We start from the raw sequence: 20,744 nt of genomic DNA, 5'->3' as shown, positions 1-20,744 counted from the left end.
TTACAATAATACCTGCTTATTGTCTATTACTCTTTTCTAGTCTTTGTATAGTATATGAGTTCATTGGTTTGTAATGAATGTGGTTGTGCAAGAAAAGTTCAATATCCCTTCTTGTTCAAAGTGTATCCAGTCAAATATGTACAGAGTTGCTTGAAGGATGAATGATGGAATGTATATGTGTTATGCAATTATTGTCTCAAGTGTGTGGTAGTACTAGTGGTTATTGATTCTAAACTGTTGTAAAAAGTGTCTCCTTATTACATATCTTGAATCATGAGAGTGAGAAAAATTTCTTCTCGCGTATAAAATCACAACAAATAGATACCATAAAGAAACACACACATATATATACACTACAATTGATATGACACAGCCCGCTTCTTCCTACCATCCATATAACAATTTACAAAACTGCAACAACTCAATCAAAGAGTCAATTGAACTACTAAGAAACTCAAACCAGAAATTAAAAGACTCCACAAGTGATAGCGCACGTTTGAAACATATACTATCAACAAAGAAAATATTTGGCTTGGTGCCTGAATTGGACTTGGATGATGCAAAACAGAGCTATTCTGAAACTATTACTCCACAGGTGAACAAAAGATTTGTTAAGCTTAAGGAGGAGACAAATAGGTTGGAGTTAAGACTGAAAGAATTAGCTCAAGAACTCAACTTAGCAAAGGAGAGACTCAATAGTTATCGCAATGGAAGAGAAGCATGGGAGCTAAACACGGATGAGTTACTGCAGGATCCAAGGTACGATAGGCAAAAGTTGAAAAGATTGAAGGATTTACAGAATATGAGATCGAGGTTGCAGTTTAATGTCAATTTGATGCAGTCGTAAGAAGGATCGTTCGATCATAACTGAAATGAAAGAACAGTGATATATAGAGGATGTACTAAAACGTAAATTGTTGTAACTAGATCCTGCGGTTCAATGCATAATTGGCTGAATTCCTCCTCTCCACAAAAAAAGTTTATTATCCCGCTCCCTCTTTTCTCTCAACGAAAACCACTTTACATCCAATTGCGCCAAAAAATGTTGATCGAAGAGTCATTCACCGATGTTGAAACCAGCGATGGAACCACAATGAGGATTTTTGTCTATCATCCAAAGATTCCCAACTATCCTCAAGTAAAATTTCCTGGAGTTGTAGTGTACAGTGAAATTTATCAAGTAACACCACCAGTTGCAAGATTTGCCAGAGATATCGCTGGACAAGGGTTCATTGTTGCATGTCCATCTGTTTACCATAATTTTGAAGGTCCTGAAGCATTGGCGTACGATGATGAAGGTACCGACAAGGGTAATAAATACAAGATTGAAAAGGAGTTGAGTTCGTATGACGAGGATTCGAAGTTAACAATTGACTACTTGCTGGGCTTGCCTACATGTAACGGTAGCATTGGTGCTACAGGTATGTGTTTGGGTGGTCATTTGGCATTTAGAACTGCTTTGGATCCTCGAGTCAAAGCTGCTGTTTGCTTCTTTGCAACAGATATTCATATTCATGCACTCGGAAAGGGAAAGAATGACGACTCATTAAAGAGATGCGGTGAGATTAAAGGTGAGTTGGTGATGATTTTTGGTGACAAGGACAACCATGTTCCTTTGGAGGGAAGAGATTTGATCAGAAGTGAATTGAGACGTAATAAGGTGCAGATTACATTCATCGAGATCAATGATGCTCAACATGCATTTGTCAGGGATGAGAACAGTAAAGGGAGATACGATCCAGCTGTCACTAAATTATGTTTTGACTGGTTATTTGAGTTGTTTAATCGTAAATTGAAGTTGGATTATGGTGACCACGATGGAAAGGACAGAGTCATTGAAGACGTTTGTTAAAAAAACGTAGGAATATTTGATTAGGTAGTATATGGCATTGAATATATGAATTTGAAAGAACCCAGCTGTAAGGCAGATCAGATTCTCGTTACCAATGCACGACCCAATTTTTTCAACTCGAAATTTTTTTCTTTTTTTTTTTTTTTTTTCACCATCTAGACATCAAACAACATCCATTCACCACATAGTTAATAATGAGACCAATCAAGTTAATGGGACATGAGCGTTCTTTAACGCAAGTGAAATACAACAGAGAAGGTGACTTGCTTTTTTCTGTTGCAAAGGATAATGCCGCATCAATTTGGTACTCATCGAACGGAGAAAGATTAGGAACTTTGGAAGGACATAACGGTGTGATCTGGTCGATTGATGTTGATCCAGAAACCGAATTATGTGCAACAGGTGGTGGTGATTTGGCTATAAAATTATGGAAAGTTGAGACCGGAGAATGCGTTTACACATGGAACAGTCCTTCACCTGTAAGAAGAGTTGCATTTTCACCAGATGGAACAAAATTGTTGGCCATTGCTGATCAAGTTATGGGTCACGTTGGTACGATAACTGTGTATAATATAAACCGTGATCCAAGTACCTTAACGCAGCAGAGTGATGAGCCAACCTTGGTTATTAAAAGAGAAGAAGATGGGTCAAAGGCCACCGTTGCTGGATGGTCAGGTGACGGTAAATACATAATAGCTGGCCACAACGATGGGTTTGTATCCAAGTATGATGCTGAAACTGGAAAGTTGGTCAAAAAGATTCAAGCACATGGTATACATAACGAAGAAAAGATAGTAAGTGTCACTGATATTCAATTTGCTCCAGAAGACAAGTCATATTTTATAACCTCATCAAAGGACAAGTGTGCCACTTTGATCGACGTTGACACTTTTGAAATCTTGAAAGTATACAAAGCGGATGCCCCTATGAACACAGCAGCCATCACGCCGTTGAAAGATTTTGTAATCTTAGGAGGTGGTCAAGAAGCAAGAAACGTTACCACAACCGCCGAATCACAAGGTAAGTTTGAGGCTAGGTTTTATCATAAAATTTTTGAAGAAGAAATTGGGCGTGTCAAGGGTCATTTCGGTCCATTAAACACAGTTGCTGTGCATCCAGATGGTACTGGTTACAGTAGTGGAGGAGAAGATGGTTTCATCAGAGTCCACTCGTTTGATAAGTCATATATTGATTTCCTCTTTGATGCTGAAAGAACTGAAAAGGCAGCAGCAGCAGGAAATATCTAGATAGTGTGTGTAATAGAATGGACATAATCAAAACCGAGTCATCGTAAAGTGTGTGCGAAGATGAGTTAAACAGTAGATGCGCTGCACGTAAGCATGAGTATAAATAGACAAGGGGTGTCCAATAAAAAGTGAAACCAGCGGTTTAACGATATGCATAAAGAGCATATTCGACTAGCTAATATACAGGATATGCCACTTTTGTGCAATGTCTCTCATCTGAAATCAAATTTCTGGAATTTTGCCATAATTTTCAGACATAAAACCTCATTTCTTTTCCTAATTCAGCAAAACACCTTACAACACATAAGGTAGATAATATACATCTCAAGAATGACTACGTGGAGGGATAACGAACAAAAAAGTGACCGCCTGGACTCAGACTCCGATATGAGTGATATTGGCGGTGGTTTTGTGGTTGGTGACACTGACACCAAGAGAAGAAGAGCAACAGGAAGAAGAACTCCAAGGAGACAAACCACCAAGAACACTAAATACACTGAACTACCTTCAGATGACGATAGTGATGAAGAAGTGGACTCTGACACGTATGCTAACGTTGAAGTGCCGCAAAAGACACGTAGTACGCGTGTCGCCACACCTACGCGTCGCAATGGCAACCAAAGAAAGCGAGTGAGACTGAGTGGAGATAACTCATCTTCTGATGATGATGAGGAGTTTACATTGAGTTTGGATGGTGACAATGACGCGTCATCTTCAGACGACGATATCACGTATTTGGGAGAAACAAATCCGAATGGAACTAATGAAAGAATCACCATCGATATCTCCTCCGATGATGAACCTTTGGCAACATTACCTGCTAGAGACCCACCACCAGCAAGACAAACAAAGAGGAAAAGAGCACCAGCAAGGTCGAAAAAAGCGCCAAAACCTAAAATATCATATTACGAACGTTCCACAAATAAGCTTTATGAAAATCATCCAGAGCTTAAAACTGTTTTCACAGATTTGGCTAGCTACGAACCAATCAAACCTGAACGGGCTGAACATCCAGCAGGGATGACTATCAAGTTATTGCCATTCCAGTTGGAAGGTTTAAACTGGCTTTTGAAACAAGAAGAAGGGAGATTCCAAGGAGGTATATTGGCCGATGAAATGGGTATGGGTAAAACAATACAGACAATAGGGTTGTTTATGCATGACACTACGAAAAAGCCAAACTTGGTTGTTGGACCAACTGTTGCCCTAATGCAGTGGAAGAATGAAATCGAGAGACACACAGATGGCAAGTTGAAGGTGTTGTTGTTCCACGGTGGTAACCGTGTCAACAAGGTTAGCGAGTTGGAAGGTTATGATGTCATTTTAACATCCTACTCGGTATTGGAATCCTCTTTTAGGAAGCAACAATATGGTTTCAGAAGAAAAGGTAATCTCGTGAAGGAGAAATCGGCTTTGCATGAGACGGAGTTTTATAGAGTTGTCCTAGATGAAGCACATAATATCAAAGACAGGACATCAAATACATCAAGGGCCGCAAATTATCTCAAGACAAAGAAAAGATGGTGTTTAACTGGTACACCATTGCAAAACAGAATCGGTGAAATTTATTCTTTGATCAGGTACATGAAACTAGATCCTTTTTACAAATACTTTTGTACAAAGTGTGAATGTTCTAGTAATGATTGGAAGTTTTCTAATGGAAGGACATGTGACTTTTGTGGACACCCAGGAATGATGCACACTAATTTCTTTAACCATTTTATGTTGAAGAATATTTTAAAGTTTGGGTTGGAAGGTGATGGTATGAATAGTTTCAAAAACTTGCAATTGTTGTTGGATAACATGATGTTGAGAAGAACGAAAATCGAAAGAGCGGATGATTTAGGCTTGCCTCCAAGAATCGTTGAAATTAGGCGTGATAGATTTAATGAGGAGGAGAGAGACCTTTACACCTCGCTTTACAGTGACTCCAAAAGAAAGTTTAACGATTACGTGGCAGAGGGTGTTGTTTTAAACAACTATGCCAATATTTTCACATTGATTACAAGAATGAGACAGTTGGCTGATCATCCTGATTTAGTTTTGAAAAGGTATGGAACCAACCAAATTGCCGACCACATTGATGGTGTAATTATGTGTCAGTTGTGTGACGATGAAGCTGAGGAGCCAATTGAGTCCAAATGTCACCACAGATTTTGCCGCATGTGCATCCAAGAATACATCGAATCGTTTGATGGTGTCAACAGCAAACTCACATGTCCTGTTTGTCATATCGGGTTGTCGATTGATTTGGAGCAGCCAGCTCTTGAAGTGGATGAAGAGCTATTCACAAAAGCTTCAATCGTGAATCGAATTAAACAAGGTTCACATGGAGGTGAATGGAGATCATCAACAAAAATCGAAGCTCTTGTAGAGGAGTTATACAAGCTCAGATCAGATAAGCATACCATCAAATCAATCGTGTTTTCTCAGTTCACTTCAATGTTGGATTTGATTGAATGGAGGTTGAAACGAGCAGGATTCCAAACGGCAAAATTGTCCGGATCAATGTCACCACAACAACGTGATAACACTATCAAGTATTTTATGGACAACATTGAGGTTGAAGTGTTTTTAGTTTCATTAAAGGCTGGAGGTGTGGCTTTGAACTTGTGCGAAGCGTCGCAGGTTTTCTTAATGGATCCTTGGTGGAACCCTAGTGTTGAGTGGCAATCTATGGACCGTGTACATAGAATTGGTCAAAAGAGGCCTATCAGGATCACCAGGTTTTGTATTGAGGATAGTATTGAGCTGAAGATTATCGAGTTGCAGGAAAAGAAGGCCAATATGATCAATGCAACGATCAACCACGATGAGGCTGCTGTTAGTAGGTTGACACCTGATGATTTACAATTCTTGTTTATGAACTGAGTTGGAGGAAGGATTGTTAAGTTTTGTTTGTATTTTATTTAGTATTTTATTTTGCATCCACGCTACCTGAAATTTGATTGAGTCATAAGGATAAGGCATTTTATCGTTATCATTCTGTATGCAGTACCTTTTTGCAATCCTTTTATTCAATTTTTTCACTTTCTGTTGTTCATTAAGCGCCAGAAAAAAAAGTTGCCTCTTGAGTCACTTTAGCAGAACCTCAATTACACCATACACCAATTATGTCTGACTTTTGGGTTGATTACCTCGATAATCCAACATTATCAGTACTTCCCCATGACTATTTGAAACCAGCAAACAACAAATCGGTAGAAGGGAACTTGAACTTTTCTGTTGCGGAGAAAGTCCCTGATTTCACCACCGGATTAGCGGTTTTTGCTGCATTGATTTATCGATTGACTGGTGATGAAGATATTGTGATCTCAACAGATGAATCAAGTGGGTCTCGCGAATTTATTATCAGATTGAACTTGACTCCGGAGTTAAAATTTAGTGAATTACAAGACAAGGTACGAAGTGAGTTTGAGAATAATGTCAAGCAGATCAATTATCAAACATTGACTGAAGTTTCGGAAAAGATTAAAATAACCAAAAAGTTGGAGGATAATCCTGGTCTTTTCAAAGTGTCTTACCAACATGCAAACCCGAAACAACAATTGAACACTACTGTGGAAGGGTCGGTTAGAGACTTGGCAATTTATGCAAATGGAACTGAGTACACCATTTTTTATAATGCATTGTTGTATTCACATGATAGGATCAAGATACTCAGTGAACAATTTTCTCATTATGTGACTGAAGTTTTGAAAAAACCAAGCGTTGTTATTACTAAAGTGAATTTGGTGACTCCATCACAAAGGGAGAGCTTGCCTGATCCTACTATCGATTTAGATTGGTCTGGGTACCGTGGTGCAATACAAGATATTTTCCAAGCCAATGCTGAAAAACACCCAGAGAAGACATGTGTTGTTGAAACAGCCTCATTTATGGATCCCAACTCCAAAACTAGACATTTCACATACAAGCAAATCAATCAAGCATCTAATATAGTGGGTAACTATTTGAAAAATACAGGAATTAACAAGGGCGATATTGTCATGATCTACGCATATCGTGGTGTTGACTTGATGGTTGCTGTAATGGGTGTTTTAAAAGCAGGTGCAACTTTTTCCGTCATTGACCCTGCTTATCCCCCAGCAAGACAAAATATTTACCTTTCTGTTGCCAAGCCAAGAGGCTTGATTGGATTGGAAAAAGCCGGCACTTTGGATAAATTGGTCACTGATTATATCAACAATGAGTTGGATGTTGTTACCTCCATCCCTCAATTGAAAATCAACGATGATGGCTCTTTGGTTGGTGGTGAATTTAACGGAAAGGATGTGCTTCAAGAGTATGCCAAGTTTAAGGATGAACCAACTGGTGTAATTGTTGGCCCTGACTCTAACCCAACTTTATCATTCACTTCTGGATCTGAAGGTATCCCAAAAGGTGTCCTTGGTCGTCATTACTCTTTAGCTTACTACTTCCCCTGGATGGCAAAGAGATTTGGGTTATCTGAAAATGATAAATTTACAATGTTGTCAGGTATCGCCCACGATCCAATCCAGAGAGATATGTTTACTCCTTTGTTTCTCGGTGCTCAGTTGTTGGTTCCCACAGCCGATGATATTGGAACTCCTGGAAAATTGGCAGAATGGATGGCAGAGTATGGTGCTACCGTTACACATTTAACGCCAGCCATGGGTCAATTGTTGAGTGCAGAAGCAACTACCGCAATCCCTTCATTACACCATGCATTCTTTGTTGGTGACATCTTAACCAAAAGAGATTGCTTGAGGTTACAAACGTTGGCAGAAAATGTCTACATTGTTAATATGTACGGTACTACAGAGACTCAAAGATCTGTTTCGTACTTCGAAATTGAGAGCAGAAAAGCCAATCCTAACTACTTGAAGAATTTGAAAGACGTCATGCCTGCCGGAACTGGTATGCATAATGTACAACTTTTGGTGGTGAACAGAAACGACAGATCACAAACTTGTGGCGTGGGAGAAGTGGGTGAAATATATGTTCGTGCCGCAGGATTAGCAGAGGGCTATCGTGGATTGCCAGACTTGAATGCTGCAAAGTTTATTACCAACTGGTATGTTGATCCGAATAAATGGATTGAGGAAGACAAGTCCAAAAGCGCTAATGAACCTTGGCGTAGTGCCGGTTGGCTCGGTCCAAGAGATAGGATGTACCGATCGGGTGATTTGGGTAGGTACTTGCCTGACGGTAATGTTGAGTGTTGTGGTAGAGCTGATGATCAAGTCAAGATTAGAGGATTCAGAATAGAGTTGGGTGAAATTGATACCCACTTATCTCAACATCCATTAGTTAGAGAAAATGTAACTTTGGTTAGAAGAGATAAGAACGAAGAGCCTACACTTATCTCATACATTGTTCCAAAGGATTCGCCAGAATTGTCCAACTTCAAGTCTGATTTCGATGAAGATGCCGAAGAAGCACAAGATCCGATTGTTAAGGGATTAGTTGCGTATAGAGAGTTGATTAGGGATATCAAAGCATACTTGAAAAAGAAGTTGGCTTCGTATGCAATTCCAACCATTATTGTTCCACTTGTTAAACTTCCATTGAATCCAAATGGTAAAGTTGATAAGCCAAAGTTACCATTCCCAGATACTGCTCAGCTCGTTGCAGTGTCTAGATTGAGCCAATCCGCTAAAGATATCGAAGCAAATGAAAAGGAAGAATTGTCCGATTTGGAGCAAAAAATCAAAGATCTTTGGTTTGAGGTTTTGCCCAATCGTCCATCAAGTATTAGCAAATCTGATTCATTCTTTGACCTTGGAGGTCATTCCATTTTAGGAACCAGAATGATTTTCGAATTGAGAAAAAAATTGAATATTGAGATTCCTCTTGGTGTCATTTTCAAAAACCCAACAGTGGAACAATTTGCTAAAGAGGTTGAAAAGGTACTCAAAGGAAACAAGGATTTTGAATTTGCTGGGACTAGTAGAGAAAATGAAGATGATGAAGTGAACAAGGGTGAGAGAGAGGTTGCTACTGACTATGCTCAAGATGCAAAGAATTTATCATCTGTCGCATTGAAAGCAAACTACAACTCATTGAAAGCTTTGCCTGGAAAATCAACCAATGTCTTCCTTACTGGTGCTACGGGATTCTTGGGATCATTCATCATTCGCGATTTGTTAGAAGCCAGAAGAGGTAAACTTGATGTGAGAGTGTTTGCCCATGTCAGAGCTTCAAGTAAAGAAGCAGGGTTGGAGAGAATACGTCAAACTGGAGTCACATACGGCATATGGCAAGATTCCTGGAAAGACAATATTGAAGTTGTGCTTGGTGATCTTTCCAAGGAACAATTTGGTTTGCCTGATGCAGATTGGAAAGAAATGACCAACACTATTGATGTGATTATTCATAATGGTGCATTTGTTCATTGGGTATACCCATATTCTCAATTACGTGATGCAAATGTCATCGGCACCATCAATGTGCTTAATATGGCCGGTGAGGGGAAACCCAAGAATTTTGCCTTTGTTTCATCCACATCTACCCTCGATACCGATTACTTTGTAAACTTATCTGACGAGCTATTGAAACAGGGCAAAGACGGTATCCCTGAATCTGATGATTTGCAAGGTTCGTCAAAGGGATTGGGCAATGGGTATGGTCAATCGAAATGGGCAGCTGAATACATTGTACGTCGTGCTGGAGAGCGTGGGTTACGTGGATGCATTATACGTCCAGGTTATGTTACCGGATTTTCCGAAACTGGTGCATCAAATACTGATGATTTCTTGTTGAGAATGTTGAAAGGAGCTACAGAATTGGGGTACTATCCTGATATCACAAACAACGTGAACATGGTTCCTGTTGACCATGTTGCTAGAGTAGTCACGTCTACGGCATTGCATCCACCTAGTGATATTGCATTGACAGTTGCCCAAGTAACTGGTCACCCAAGGATACAGTTTAACGAGTTTTTGGGATGCTTAAAATCATATGGATATGATATTAGCCCATTGGATTACCCAGTCTGGACTTCCAAATTGGAGACATTTGTAGATGAAGAACTGAAGGAGAGTGCATTGTTCCCATTATTGCATTTTGTTTTGGATAATTTACCTCAGGATACCAAAGCACCAGAATTGGATGATAGCAATGCTAGAGCATCGTTAAAGAAGGATGCAGAGTATACTGGTGTTGATTTGAGTGCCGGAAAGGGTGTTACTTTAGATCAAATGGGTGTTTATATTGGCTATTTGATCAAGATTGGGTTTTTGCCTAAGCCTCAAAGAGAAGGAGAGAAGGAGTTGGTTGATGTTAAGCTTAGTGACGAGACATTGAAGTTGATTGCGGAAGGTGCCGGTGGAAGAGGATCAGCAGCAAAGTAGGAGTATAATGCATTTTGTATGATATAAATAGGTTTCTTAATAATAGTCTCGAGTAACAAAAATGTGAGGGGAACTTTTTTTTTTGGAAAGATTTATTTTTAGTATAATACGTACATACATACATACAGATTGACAGTATTGACAGAACATATCAAACAGAAGACAGACAGATACACTTTGTCAATAGTCTTTGTCGCTTAATTTCAAGCTTCGTATACAAGTACAACTATTTAAGGAGCTACGAGAGGTAGAGTGACAGCCCTATATCAAATGAGATCCACTTGAAAGCTCAGTAAACAATCGATCATCTGGACACATTCAACATGTCTAACAATAAAGACAGCTCCATCTTAAAGGGCCCAGACCTACGACTAAAGCAATCTAATGGGAATTCATCTCCACCACAAAGCATGACTGATCGTGCAAATGAAGACGACACTAGCAAAACTAATGGATCCGCAAGTCAGAAACAACCAGACCAAAATAACGATAAACGAATGTCAATAAAGTTTAAAGACATCAACTCCAACAATGGAACTACCCCGCTTATCGATACCAGCAGTATCAAAACCTATTATCCCACAAACAACAATTCTTGGCAACAAAATCACTCACCTTTGCAAAAATACTCATCACAGAGGCTGGTCACGGCTCCAGAACAATCTCCAACGGTGTTTCCCATGACTAATAAAAACCGATCAGATACGAACATAAGGACAACTCCACGATATCATCATCATAAGCGTAGCTCAACGGCTTCATCAAATTCATCACTTACAACACCACCAGGAATATCCAAGTCCAGTGATAATCTACGTATTTTGTTTGATAAGGATAGAATTACACCACCGGTACACGCTCGCGATGAAGGTAACTCATATTTTAATTTGGATAGGACTAGATGGAAGGGTAGTAACGCAGCACAATCAATTATCACTGGTGGTAGTGGTGGTGGTGGTGGTGGTGTTACAAATAAATCTGATCGACTAAAGCAGTCTGTTGTTGGTGATAACCCTGGATTGTTAAGTAGTCCTTGGTTTAGAGATTTGAAAGGCGGTAATGCTAATGGAAGTTCAAACGGAAATATTGCTAGTTCAAGCGTTAATACTAGTACGCAAAGCTTACATGCACACAAGATGGAGCATTCAAGAAGGGAACAAAAGAACCGATTAGTTGATCAGTTCCTAAGTTCTTCAAAAAAGATCCCTCCTTCACCAGGTAGTGAAATGAATGGTAGTAAGTATTTCAATGAGGATTTGCTACCTTCATCGCTACTGAATAGTCATGTCAATTTGAGTGCATTGACGCCGTTGAAACCAAGTAAAGGTCTACGGGGTAGCATTGGCGAAAGAAAGAAATCACTGGATAATTTAGACGAAGGGAAGAAGGAGCCTGTGGAACAAATCAGTAAAGCAGCACGTTTGCAACGATTACTTGATCATGAGGCGAGCGCAGATGAGAAAGTGGAGAGATTGGAAAAGCAAGAGGGGAAATTAGAGAATCAAGAAAAGAGAATTGAAGAGGAACCACCTCGATTAAAGCCTCATGTGCTGCATAAACAAGAGCAGCTGCAGGTGCTGCCACTGCTGCATCAGAAGCAGTTTGCCAACTATACAAGCACCATAAATAGCAACATTAGCAATTTGAATGCAAGTGAAGAGTTGGTTAACAGTGTTTTGAACAACGGTGGATTCCGATTTGAATATGATACAAAACACGTCATTGAAGATGATAAGCTCGTCAGCTATTTGATCAATATCGACAATGTTTTGGAAGAGTTGGAAAAACGTAAACACGCACAAACTCATCGACGAAAACATAGCAATTCGTTTGAAGATGATGAATATGGTGAATTGGTTAAAATATTGACAACAATTTCTGAAAAGGTTTTATTCAAAACAAAGGCTATAATTCATGCTAAAACGAACCCTGTAAAAGCAACCATTTTGCAACTTGATCTTGTGTCACAGTACTTGAATGCACTTCATGAGCTGATGCATCAATTACGAACTGACTTGGCGACGAAATTGTCACAAACTCGTGATAATAATTCAACTATAATTAGTGACAATTTATCCAAATTGAATGAAATTGATTCAGATTTGAAAAAACTTGAAGCAACAACTAATAGTTACAAGGACAAGATTATTCAACAAAAGCAATTGATGAAGAATGATATCAATGATAAGTTGACTATATTGGAAGAGATTAATAAACTGATACATATACATAATCAAAAAAGACGCAACAAGCGTATACTTGGAGTAAATGTGGTGATTGCTGGTTTAATAGTTTTGGTGGGGATATATTTGGGGTTTAGAAAAAAGTAATAGAAGAAAGAGAAAGGGTGGGTTTAATATATTATTTAACTAATAGATATGAGATTATTTTACCTATCGTTTGAGAAAGGGAGTGGTGTAGGATCAGTGAATTAGCATAATTAAGGGGAATATTGTTGATCTTGATAATCAATTGGTAGCGTATGGTAAAAAAAAAAAGAAATTTTTTTCTTTGCTTTGAGAAAATGAGATTTAAATTTCTTTTTCTTCTTCTTTTTAGAGTTTTAAACCATTAAACAGTGACATAACAAACCATTCAATCTGCCAAAGATCCAAATAAGATTAGTCTCGTGATCTGATTAGGTTACATATACACAACACATTAGCAACAACAACAACAACAACTAAAGAGTCAGTCATCCCACACTTTGAAACCAAGCACTATCAGAGTTCGGTACAATAATTTTATTTTTCCTTTCTCTTTTGCTCCGAAGAATAATATAATCTCATCTTTCAACGTTTGATTATAATATCATAGATTCACAGTTTAACAGTGTCAAAAACTCATTCAAGAGACAAACATATCACAACAACAGGAGTAGATATTTCTAATTTGAAAGAAAGGTATTGTCAGTATCCTCGAGAACTTCAGCTCCTTCATCATATAAACTATGCTTGAAATACTATCGTTTTTCAAGGATATCCCCACTTTCAAAGTGAAATCAAAGAATCAGGCGCAAGAACAACAACATAATGTTCATTTCTCATCGTTCAAGTTGTTGATTGAGTATTTATTCAGAAAGGGAAGTCAAGAAGCAGATATTAATCATCCTATTCTTGTCATACTTCCTTCTGATAAAGAAAGAAAGCGTCAGCAACGTAATAAGCAACACAATGTACACCACCACGTCCACCATGTACACCACCACCACCACCATCACCACAACCAGCAACTGAGTTACAAGCTGTTGGAACTGCTTTTATTCAAAGACAAGGTCATTTTACTAGATTACTTTTTTGGTCATTTGAATATCGTCATTATACTGCAAGATCATGATGATTACCCATCGTTGCAACATCAGCTCAACTCCATTATCAATAAATTATATCATAGGATATCTCGCATTGGTATTTGGTCAGGCACAACCATGGTTCAAAATGCATTTGATACCAAGCATAGAATACCGACAATGGCTGAACTATTGTACAAAAATATAACTAGATCACAGCATGCTACTCAACATTTGATCAAATTGAAACAGTTGTTGTTGACGGAAATTGGTTTTTTCAGTTTGTTGTCCAATACTAGTGATGAACATTTATCTTATCTTTGCTCTACAGTGGGCAACTGGGCATTCCCAGCTCATGAGTTGTCTAGTGACGATTTGGTTTATTGTGCGTATCTAATGATCAATTACGCATTACAACAAGTTGTGAAACAACACGAGCATGATGACAACTACGTTAAAGGTCTACATTTCCCCAATAGGAACGAGTTGTTGGCTATCATATTCATTGTTAGAGATACTTATAGATCAGGAAACCCCTTCCATAATTTCCGTCATGCAGTTGATGTCATGCAAGCTTGCTTTCATTTCCTTGTTAGATTGGGATGTTTACCTCAATTTAAACAGTTTATTATTGATCCTTATCAAGTGGGTAATTTGGTTTTAACCAAGAATGAAGAGTATGTGGAGTTGGTTGCCACTAACCGTGTTTTCAGTCTGGTGGATTTGACTCTGATCTTGTCGGAAGCAGTGGGAAGTAGTAGGAGTACCACACCAACTCAATCAATGAGCACACGTGAGTCATTAGGTTCAGAGGTTCCAGCCGCTGCACCGACCGCGAAACCACCTTCTACACCAAGCTTGAACTTGATACAAACTTTGGGCTTGTTAGTTGCTGCTTTGGGTCATGATGCAGGACACCCAGGAACAACAAATGCATTTATGATCAAAAACAGGACACCTACTTCGTTGATTTACAATGATCGTTCAGTTTTGGAGTCATACCATGCGTCACTTTTCATAAACAAGGTGCTTAATGTATGTTGGCCAAGTTTATTGCAAACGAAAATCGACACCGATTCATTGTTGAATTTACATGATTTAATTGTATCTTCAATTTTAGCCACCGACATGGGTGAGCATTTTGAGTACATGTCGAAATTGAAAAACTTTAGTGCCTGCACCAAGGCAACTAGTAGTGGCGTTGGTGGCTTTGCTCAACCTTCAGAGCCACAACATGAGACAATGAATAATGATAGTAAAATCAAGTTGATTTCAGCATTGCTTATCAAATGTGCTGATATATCCAACGTCACTAGACCATTGCGTGTGTCATCACAATGGGCTGTTGTGTTGCAGCGAGAATTTGATGAAGTAAATCAGCTTGACCAGTTATTGATCAAACAACAACAAAAGCAACAAGAGGAAATATTAGAGCAACATCAACCACAATCAGCTACTGACGAAGGCAATGACGAAAATGATGATGCAGATGCCAGTACAGCTTCCTCAATCTCTTCCTCAATTGCATCATTTACTGACGATGCACAAGGAGCAGAATGGGTACTTGAATTAGAAGATGAAATTGAATACGATAACTTACCATTTGAATTGAATGAAATCTTACATAATAAGCCAAATATCCCACTGGGACAGTTATTTTTCATTGGTACATTTGCTGAGAATTTATTCAATAGTATAAGTCAAGTTTATCCTAGCTTGAGCTATACCTGTCAAATCATCAATGATAATAAGCTGTATTGGTTAGAGAGGAAAGAGCAAAGTTGATTGGTGGAGTAGCGTGATTGACTTTGAGTCAGTGTGTGTGTGTGTGTGCTTTTTATTTTTTTTATTTTATAGAGGAAAGGGGCTTGTTTGAAATTCCTTAGTGTAATTTAAGCGGGGAAAGGGATACAGTTTATAGAGTTTAGTTTTGGGGTTTTAGAGTACTGGATAATGTTTAGAAATTTAAACGGCGAGAGGACCTGAACATGATTTGTAGATTACTCTATATGAGAAGTCTACTGTAAAAGGTTGAACCGTGATATGCTTCATGAGCAAGGGACTTAAGCAATTTCGAAAAGGTGAGCGTAAAGTTCCCCTCCATTGACTACAATGTGCTTTTTACATTTTTACTTAGAAAAGTATGGCTTTTGGTAGAGTCTACATCAAAGGGAGGAGATATGAAAGCGGGGAACGATAAGGGAGATGAAATTTCCGACTTCAACAATTCAAGAGATGTGGATAAGTAACTAAGACCTCACTTGAAACAAACGTTTATCTCCTCAATCGTGATGGAGGTGAATTAGTTAATTAATACACCACTCTCCCCACCTTTGATTCAGATTACTCTTCGTGCTAGACAGTTAACTTTGTTATGTACATTAGGCGTGCGGTGTGTGGGGATATAGAGTAGAAACTAACCTTTTGCATTTTTGTCTCATCAGTAATATATTACTAAAGTGTTTAGACTAACTTTCATTTCATTCTACCCCAGTTTTAAACCACTTACTTTTGTGATTATTACTTATGCGAATGTATTGGATTTTCTAGAGTTTGAAATCTTGCAGTTGACATCATCAACTATACTTTTTATGCATTTGTTGTTGCAGTTGCTGCTGTTGTAGCTACTTCGGAAATGTCTTAATTACTTGTTAGATCATACACTCAACAGTTTCATCTCCTTTCACAGTTTACATTACATTTCTGTGTGTTCGCAAAAAAAAAAAAAAAAAAAAAAAAAAAAAAAAAAAAAAAAAAAAAAGAAAAGAAAATTTATTGTCACCTGAAATAAGTTTTTCAAAAAAAAAAACACAAAAGAAAAACAAAATAAAATTAGTTAATAAGTGCCGTGCGGAATAATTATGCAGACATAGTTTCTTTTTTTTACCTCTTTTCAATATTGTTCCGAAAAACAATAGCATCAAAATATCTTGTGGGGGGGGGCAAAAAATCACTTTTACAAAGGTCTAAAAACAATAGAACACGAGATCTTCGGCTAGACAACACATACAGTCATCCAGTGAAAGTCAAGTATGTGCTGCCACGTATATACATTGTCTTTAAACAATCGAGATCCCTTGCAAATAAAATGCATTATTAAGATTTCACCGGATCAACTAGGTAAATTTTTTTTTTTTCTTGGTGGATCCCTCCAAGCTTTTTCGGTTGGCATTCGGCCATTACAAAAGGAGAGATCTCGTTAACCCTTGCCATTGATGCCTTTTGTAACTCTTATTCCCCAGAGTCAAACTAAATCCAAATTGAGGGGATGTTCCGTAATGTGAGAAAAGCAAAAAATTTTTTCCTCTTTCAATATTGTGTTCCGGTTAATCTTAAGCCATAAACTCTACAGGAATCCACACTGTGTACGGCGAAGGAGTCATTAGGGGTACTACGGCACTTTCAATTGCAAGAGTGGTTTGTAACCGACAGTGTAGTAAGGCAGGGTCAATCGAGCTCTGCGAAACTGTGCAGCATAAACTTGAGAGGAAATTTACAGGCATCGAACATTTTAGAGCCGGCTAATCTACACTTAATCCGAGGGCTAAAGGAGAAGTGTACAAGGTGAGAATTCTAACTGCATCTCACGAGCATTGCTGGCGTAAATGCAGAGTAAGTTGTTCCTTTTGTGCAGTATTAAAACTTTATTTTCAATTGATTTTTTTTCGTGTCTGAATATTTGGGGTAGCAAAAACAAAAACAAAAACAATTTCTGTTTGTGGTAAAGAAACACGAAAAGAAATGACGAAGAGGAAAGAATTTTCTCCTTAAGGCGGCTGATTGTTAATGGAGTATCAATCAGAATAAAGTACTCTTTTCAAAGGAGAAGTTTACAATGTAAAGTTACTCCGAGAGTATGGAGGCACCAGTTTTAGCCAAGCATATTATGCGGGGCATTACATTGTTTAGCTGTATAATCATCCCGGCCCCGCCTTTCTGTTTTTTTAGTTATTTAATTTTAGTGGGCTGGTAGCACCGTTGCTCCAGACACAAACGTTTTATTTTGAATCTCGAGTTTTTTTGTATTTTAATGTCGGTTACACAAATGAGGGATTTTTTTTTTTTTTTTGGTTTCTGTTTCAGGACCGATTAGCCAGGAGGTATTCAAATGTGTTGTCAATTGAAGGATCGCAGTATAGTGAGTACTGCAGTAGTATATAAATCACACAGGTGTGAAACCGAACAATAAGCACCTAAGGAGAGCCACAAATATTGTGACTGATTCAAAGCCTTGTCTGTGGTATTTTTTGTGTCTTTGTAGAGCAAATCATCAGGTCATAAACGGATGGTTCAAAAGCACATGTTACGAACATCGGAACTAAAAAAGGTTCCAATATTAGAATTGTTGGGGTTTTGTAGTCTGAACCACCGTTTGCTTATTGTTCCATTGAGGATAAATTTAGGTCACTAATAATAATAATAATAAAAAAAAAAAAAGATGGTTACAAACCATATTTTCCGATTTAGGACACGTCTCAAGAAGAAATGTAGATTATGCTAATCACCCGTTGTCTCAGGTAAACAACTGAGTTTCTCAGAACCTCAGAATTTCTTCAGAAGTGTTACTGTTTAAAGCAGACCAATGTATCATCTACAACCAGGGTCTCAGTGTTAATCTGTAATCACCTGTTTCCTGTCATTCAAGTTGCTCTTAATTATTTCTTGGCTTCATGACTTGGAGAGAGAGAGAGATTTTATTCGGAAAAATGGTTTTTGTTTCTCTTTGACCCCACCAATTCTAAAGTTCAGTGTCTGCATGAAAACAAGTGGTTTGTTGTTTTCTTTTTTTTTTGCTGATCCTTTTGTTTGTATTGTTGTAACTTAATTTCTTTTTTTTCGTGTCTGAATTGGGAGGGAATTTATTTGTTTGTGCATGATGCTTGCTACAAATACGTGGAGATTTGTGTCATTTATCCGAGTATAATACGATACTACTCCATTGTATTTTTTATTGTCTGGCAATTTAATCCGGTGGGGAAAATTTTATAAACTACGTGATTACACACAAACCCAAACAATAATAAACTTTTCTCATATTTTCACCAAATGTAGCCGCTTCTATTATTATTGTTGATGATGCTAAAACTACAAGAAAACAGAAATACAGCTTTATAGTTCACTAACAAAACAAAAGTCTATAAATAGAGGGTCATATTCCCCCCCTCCCTCTAGTTTCATCTGCTAACCTTTTTCTTTTTCATCATCAACTATCAATTACAATGTCTGCTAAAATTGAAAGGATATTTTCAGGTCCTGCTTTAAGAATCAATGAAGCTTTAGATCACTTGCCAAAAATCTACAATGTTTATTTCATTGCCAGTATTTCCACCATCGCTGGTATGATGTTTGGTTTTGATATTTCATCAATGTCTGCCTTTATTGGTACTACTTCTTATATGAATTACTTTAACTCACCAAGTTCCACCATCCAAGGTTTCATCACCGCATCAATGGCCTTGGGTTCATTCTTTGGTTCCATCTTGTCCACATTCGTTTCAGAGCCATTTGGAAGAAGATTGTCGCTTTTAACATGTGCATTCTTTTGGGTTGTTGGTGCTGCTATTCAATCATCTTCACAAAACAGAGCTCAATTGATCATTGGTCGTATTATTTCTGGTTTGGGTGTTGGTTTCGGTTCCTCTGTCGCTCCTATCTACGGTGCTGAGTTGGCTCCAAGAAAGATTAGAGGTATGATTGGTGGTTTCTTCCAATTTGCTGTCACCTTGGGTATCTTGATTATGTTCTATATCTCATATGGTTTAGGTAAGATTAACGGGGTTGCCAGTTTCAGAATTGCTTGGGGTATTCAAATTGTTCCTGGTTTATTATTGCTCCTCGGTTGTTTCATTATTCCAGAATCTCCACGTTGGTTGGCTAAACAAGGTAAATGGGAACAAGCTGAATTTATTGTTTCTAAAATTCAAGCTCATGGTAACAGAGAAGATCCAGAAGTTTTGATTGAAATTTCCGAAATTAAGGATCAATTGTTGATTGAAGAAGCATCAAAGTCGGTTGGGTATGCTACTTTGTTCAAAAAGAAATACATCGTGAGAACTTTTACTGCTGTGTTTGCTCAAATCTGGCAACAATTGACTGGTATGAATGTTATGATGTACTACATCGTTTACATTTTCGAAATGGCTGGTAAATCTGGTAACGCCAACTTGGTTGCTTCATCAATCCAGTACGTGTTGAATACCGTCTGTACCGTTCCAGCATTGTATTTCTTGGATAAGATTGGTAGAAGACCATTGTTGATTGGAGGTGCTATTATGATGGCAGCATGGCAATTTGGATTAGCTGGTATCTTGGGTGCATATTCAAAGCCATGGCCAGATTCGCCAAGTGAGAGTGTCACCATTCAAATTCCAAAATCACACTTGTCAGCTTCCAATGGTGCTATTGCTTGTTCCTACTTGTTTGTTTGTTCTTTCGCTTCTACATGGGGTGTTGGTATCTGGGTTTACTGTTCAGAAATCTGGGGTGATAACAGAATTTCCCAAAGAGGTAATGCTGTGTCTACTGCTGCTAACTGGATCTTGAATTTTGCTATTGCCATGTACACACCATCAGGTTTCAAGAATATTGATTGGAGGACATACATCATCTACGGTGTCTTTTGTATTACTATGGCGGTACATGTCTTCTTTGGTTTCCCAGAAACTAGAGGTAAGAGATTGGAGGAAATTGGTCAAATGTGGAATGAAAAAGTACCAGCTTGGAGATCTAACTCGTGGCAACCAACCATTCCATTGGCTACCGATGCTGAGTTGGCTAGAAAATTGAGTGTTGAACATAATGAAGAGAAATTGATGGAAGAAGAATCATCCAACACTGATGAAGAACAAAGAGTATAAGGTTTTTGCTCTTCCACTTTGGTACGAGATTTTGATTTCAATTCTTGTTTAAACTTACTTTTTATAGTAATTTTCTTATTAATGATAAACGTGTTTAATTTTAAGAAAAATTGTAGAATAATGCAAAATGCAAACTAAAAGAGTTTAGTCATAAACTATAATTATTCCGATCGCATATATGCA

The 20,744-nt window shown here is 38.1% G+C and overlaps 8 protein-coding genes across 8 annotated transcripts; all 8 read left to right on the top strand. All coding sequences in view use genetic code 12, as the record gives it.

The window, feature by feature from the left end:
* Positions 1-364: 364 nt before the first annotated feature.
* Positions 365-847, top strand: SPC19 (Spc19p; the record flags this gene model as incomplete). Its single annotated transcript, XM_067689770.1, has 1 exon — positions 365-847. One exon carries the CDS (start codon positions 365-367, stop codon positions 845-847), a length of 483 nt encoding a protein of 160 aa, XP_067551087.1.
* Positions 848-1,042: 195 nt separating this feature from the next.
* On the top strand, positions 1,043-1,852 carry I9W82_001063 (carboxymethylenebutenolidase; the record flags this gene model as incomplete). The annotated part of the gene is made up of 1 exon (XM_067689769.1): positions 1,043-1,852. One exon carries the CDS (start codon positions 1,043-1,045, stop codon positions 1,850-1,852), a length of 810 nt encoding a protein of 269 aa, XP_067551086.1.
* A 194-nt stretch (positions 1,853-2,046) lies between these two features.
* TIF34 (translation initiation factor eIF3 subunit i) lies at positions 2,047-3,099 on the top strand (the record flags this gene model as incomplete). Its single annotated transcript, XM_067689768.1, has 1 exon — positions 2,047-3,099. One exon carries the CDS (start codon positions 2,047-2,049, stop codon positions 3,097-3,099), a length of 1,053 nt encoding a protein of 350 aa, XP_067551085.1.
* Positions 3,100-3,429: 330 nt separating this feature from the next.
* RAD16 (DNA repair protein) lies at positions 3,430-5,970 on the top strand (the record flags this gene model as incomplete). Its single annotated transcript, XM_067689767.1, has 1 exon — positions 3,430-5,970. One exon carries the CDS (start codon positions 3,430-3,432, stop codon positions 5,968-5,970), a length of 2,541 nt encoding a protein of 846 aa, XP_067551084.1.
* Positions 5,971-6,212: 242 nt separating this feature from the next.
* On the top strand, positions 6,213-10,415 carry LYS2 (L-aminoadipate-semialdehyde dehydrogenase; the record flags this gene model as incomplete). The annotated part of the gene is made up of 1 exon (XM_067689766.1): positions 6,213-10,415. One exon carries the CDS (start codon positions 6,213-6,215, stop codon positions 10,413-10,415), a length of 4,203 nt encoding a protein of 1,400 aa, XP_067551083.1.
* Positions 10,416-10,738: 323 nt separating this feature from the next.
* Positions 10,739-12,745, top strand: I9W82_001059 (uncharacterized protein; the record flags this gene model as incomplete). The annotated part of the gene is made up of 1 exon (XM_067689764.1): positions 10,739-12,745. One exon carries the CDS (start codon positions 10,739-10,741, stop codon positions 12,743-12,745), a length of 2,007 nt encoding a protein of 668 aa, XP_067551082.1.
* A 620-nt stretch (positions 12,746-13,365) lies between these two features.
* Positions 13,366-15,489, top strand: PDE2 (3',5'-cyclic-nucleotide phosphodiesterase; the record flags this gene model as incomplete). Its single annotated transcript, XM_067689763.1, has 1 exon — positions 13,366-15,489. The coding sequence occupies one exon, from the start codon at positions 13,366-13,368 to the stop codon at positions 15,487-15,489; it is 2,124 nt and encodes a 707-aa protein (XP_067551081.1).
* Positions 15,490-18,923: 3,434 nt separating this feature from the next.
* Positions 18,924-20,561, top strand: I9W82_001057 (sugar porter family MFS transporter; the record flags this gene model as incomplete). The annotated part of the gene is made up of 1 exon (XM_067689762.1): positions 18,924-20,561. One exon carries the CDS (start codon positions 18,924-18,926, stop codon positions 20,559-20,561), a length of 1,638 nt encoding a protein of 545 aa, XP_067551080.1.
* Between the last annotated feature and the right edge of the window lie 183 nt (positions 20,562-20,744).

This window comes from Candida metapsilosis (assembly GCF_017655625.1).
Source record: "Candida metapsilosis strain BP57 chromosome Unknown scaffold1, whole genome shotgun sequence".
NCBI lineage: Eukaryota > Fungi > Ascomycota > Pichiomycetes > Serinales > Debaryomycetaceae > Lodderomyces > Lodderomyces metapsilosis.
This window is presented reverse-complemented; position numbering and strand designations above follow the sequence as displayed.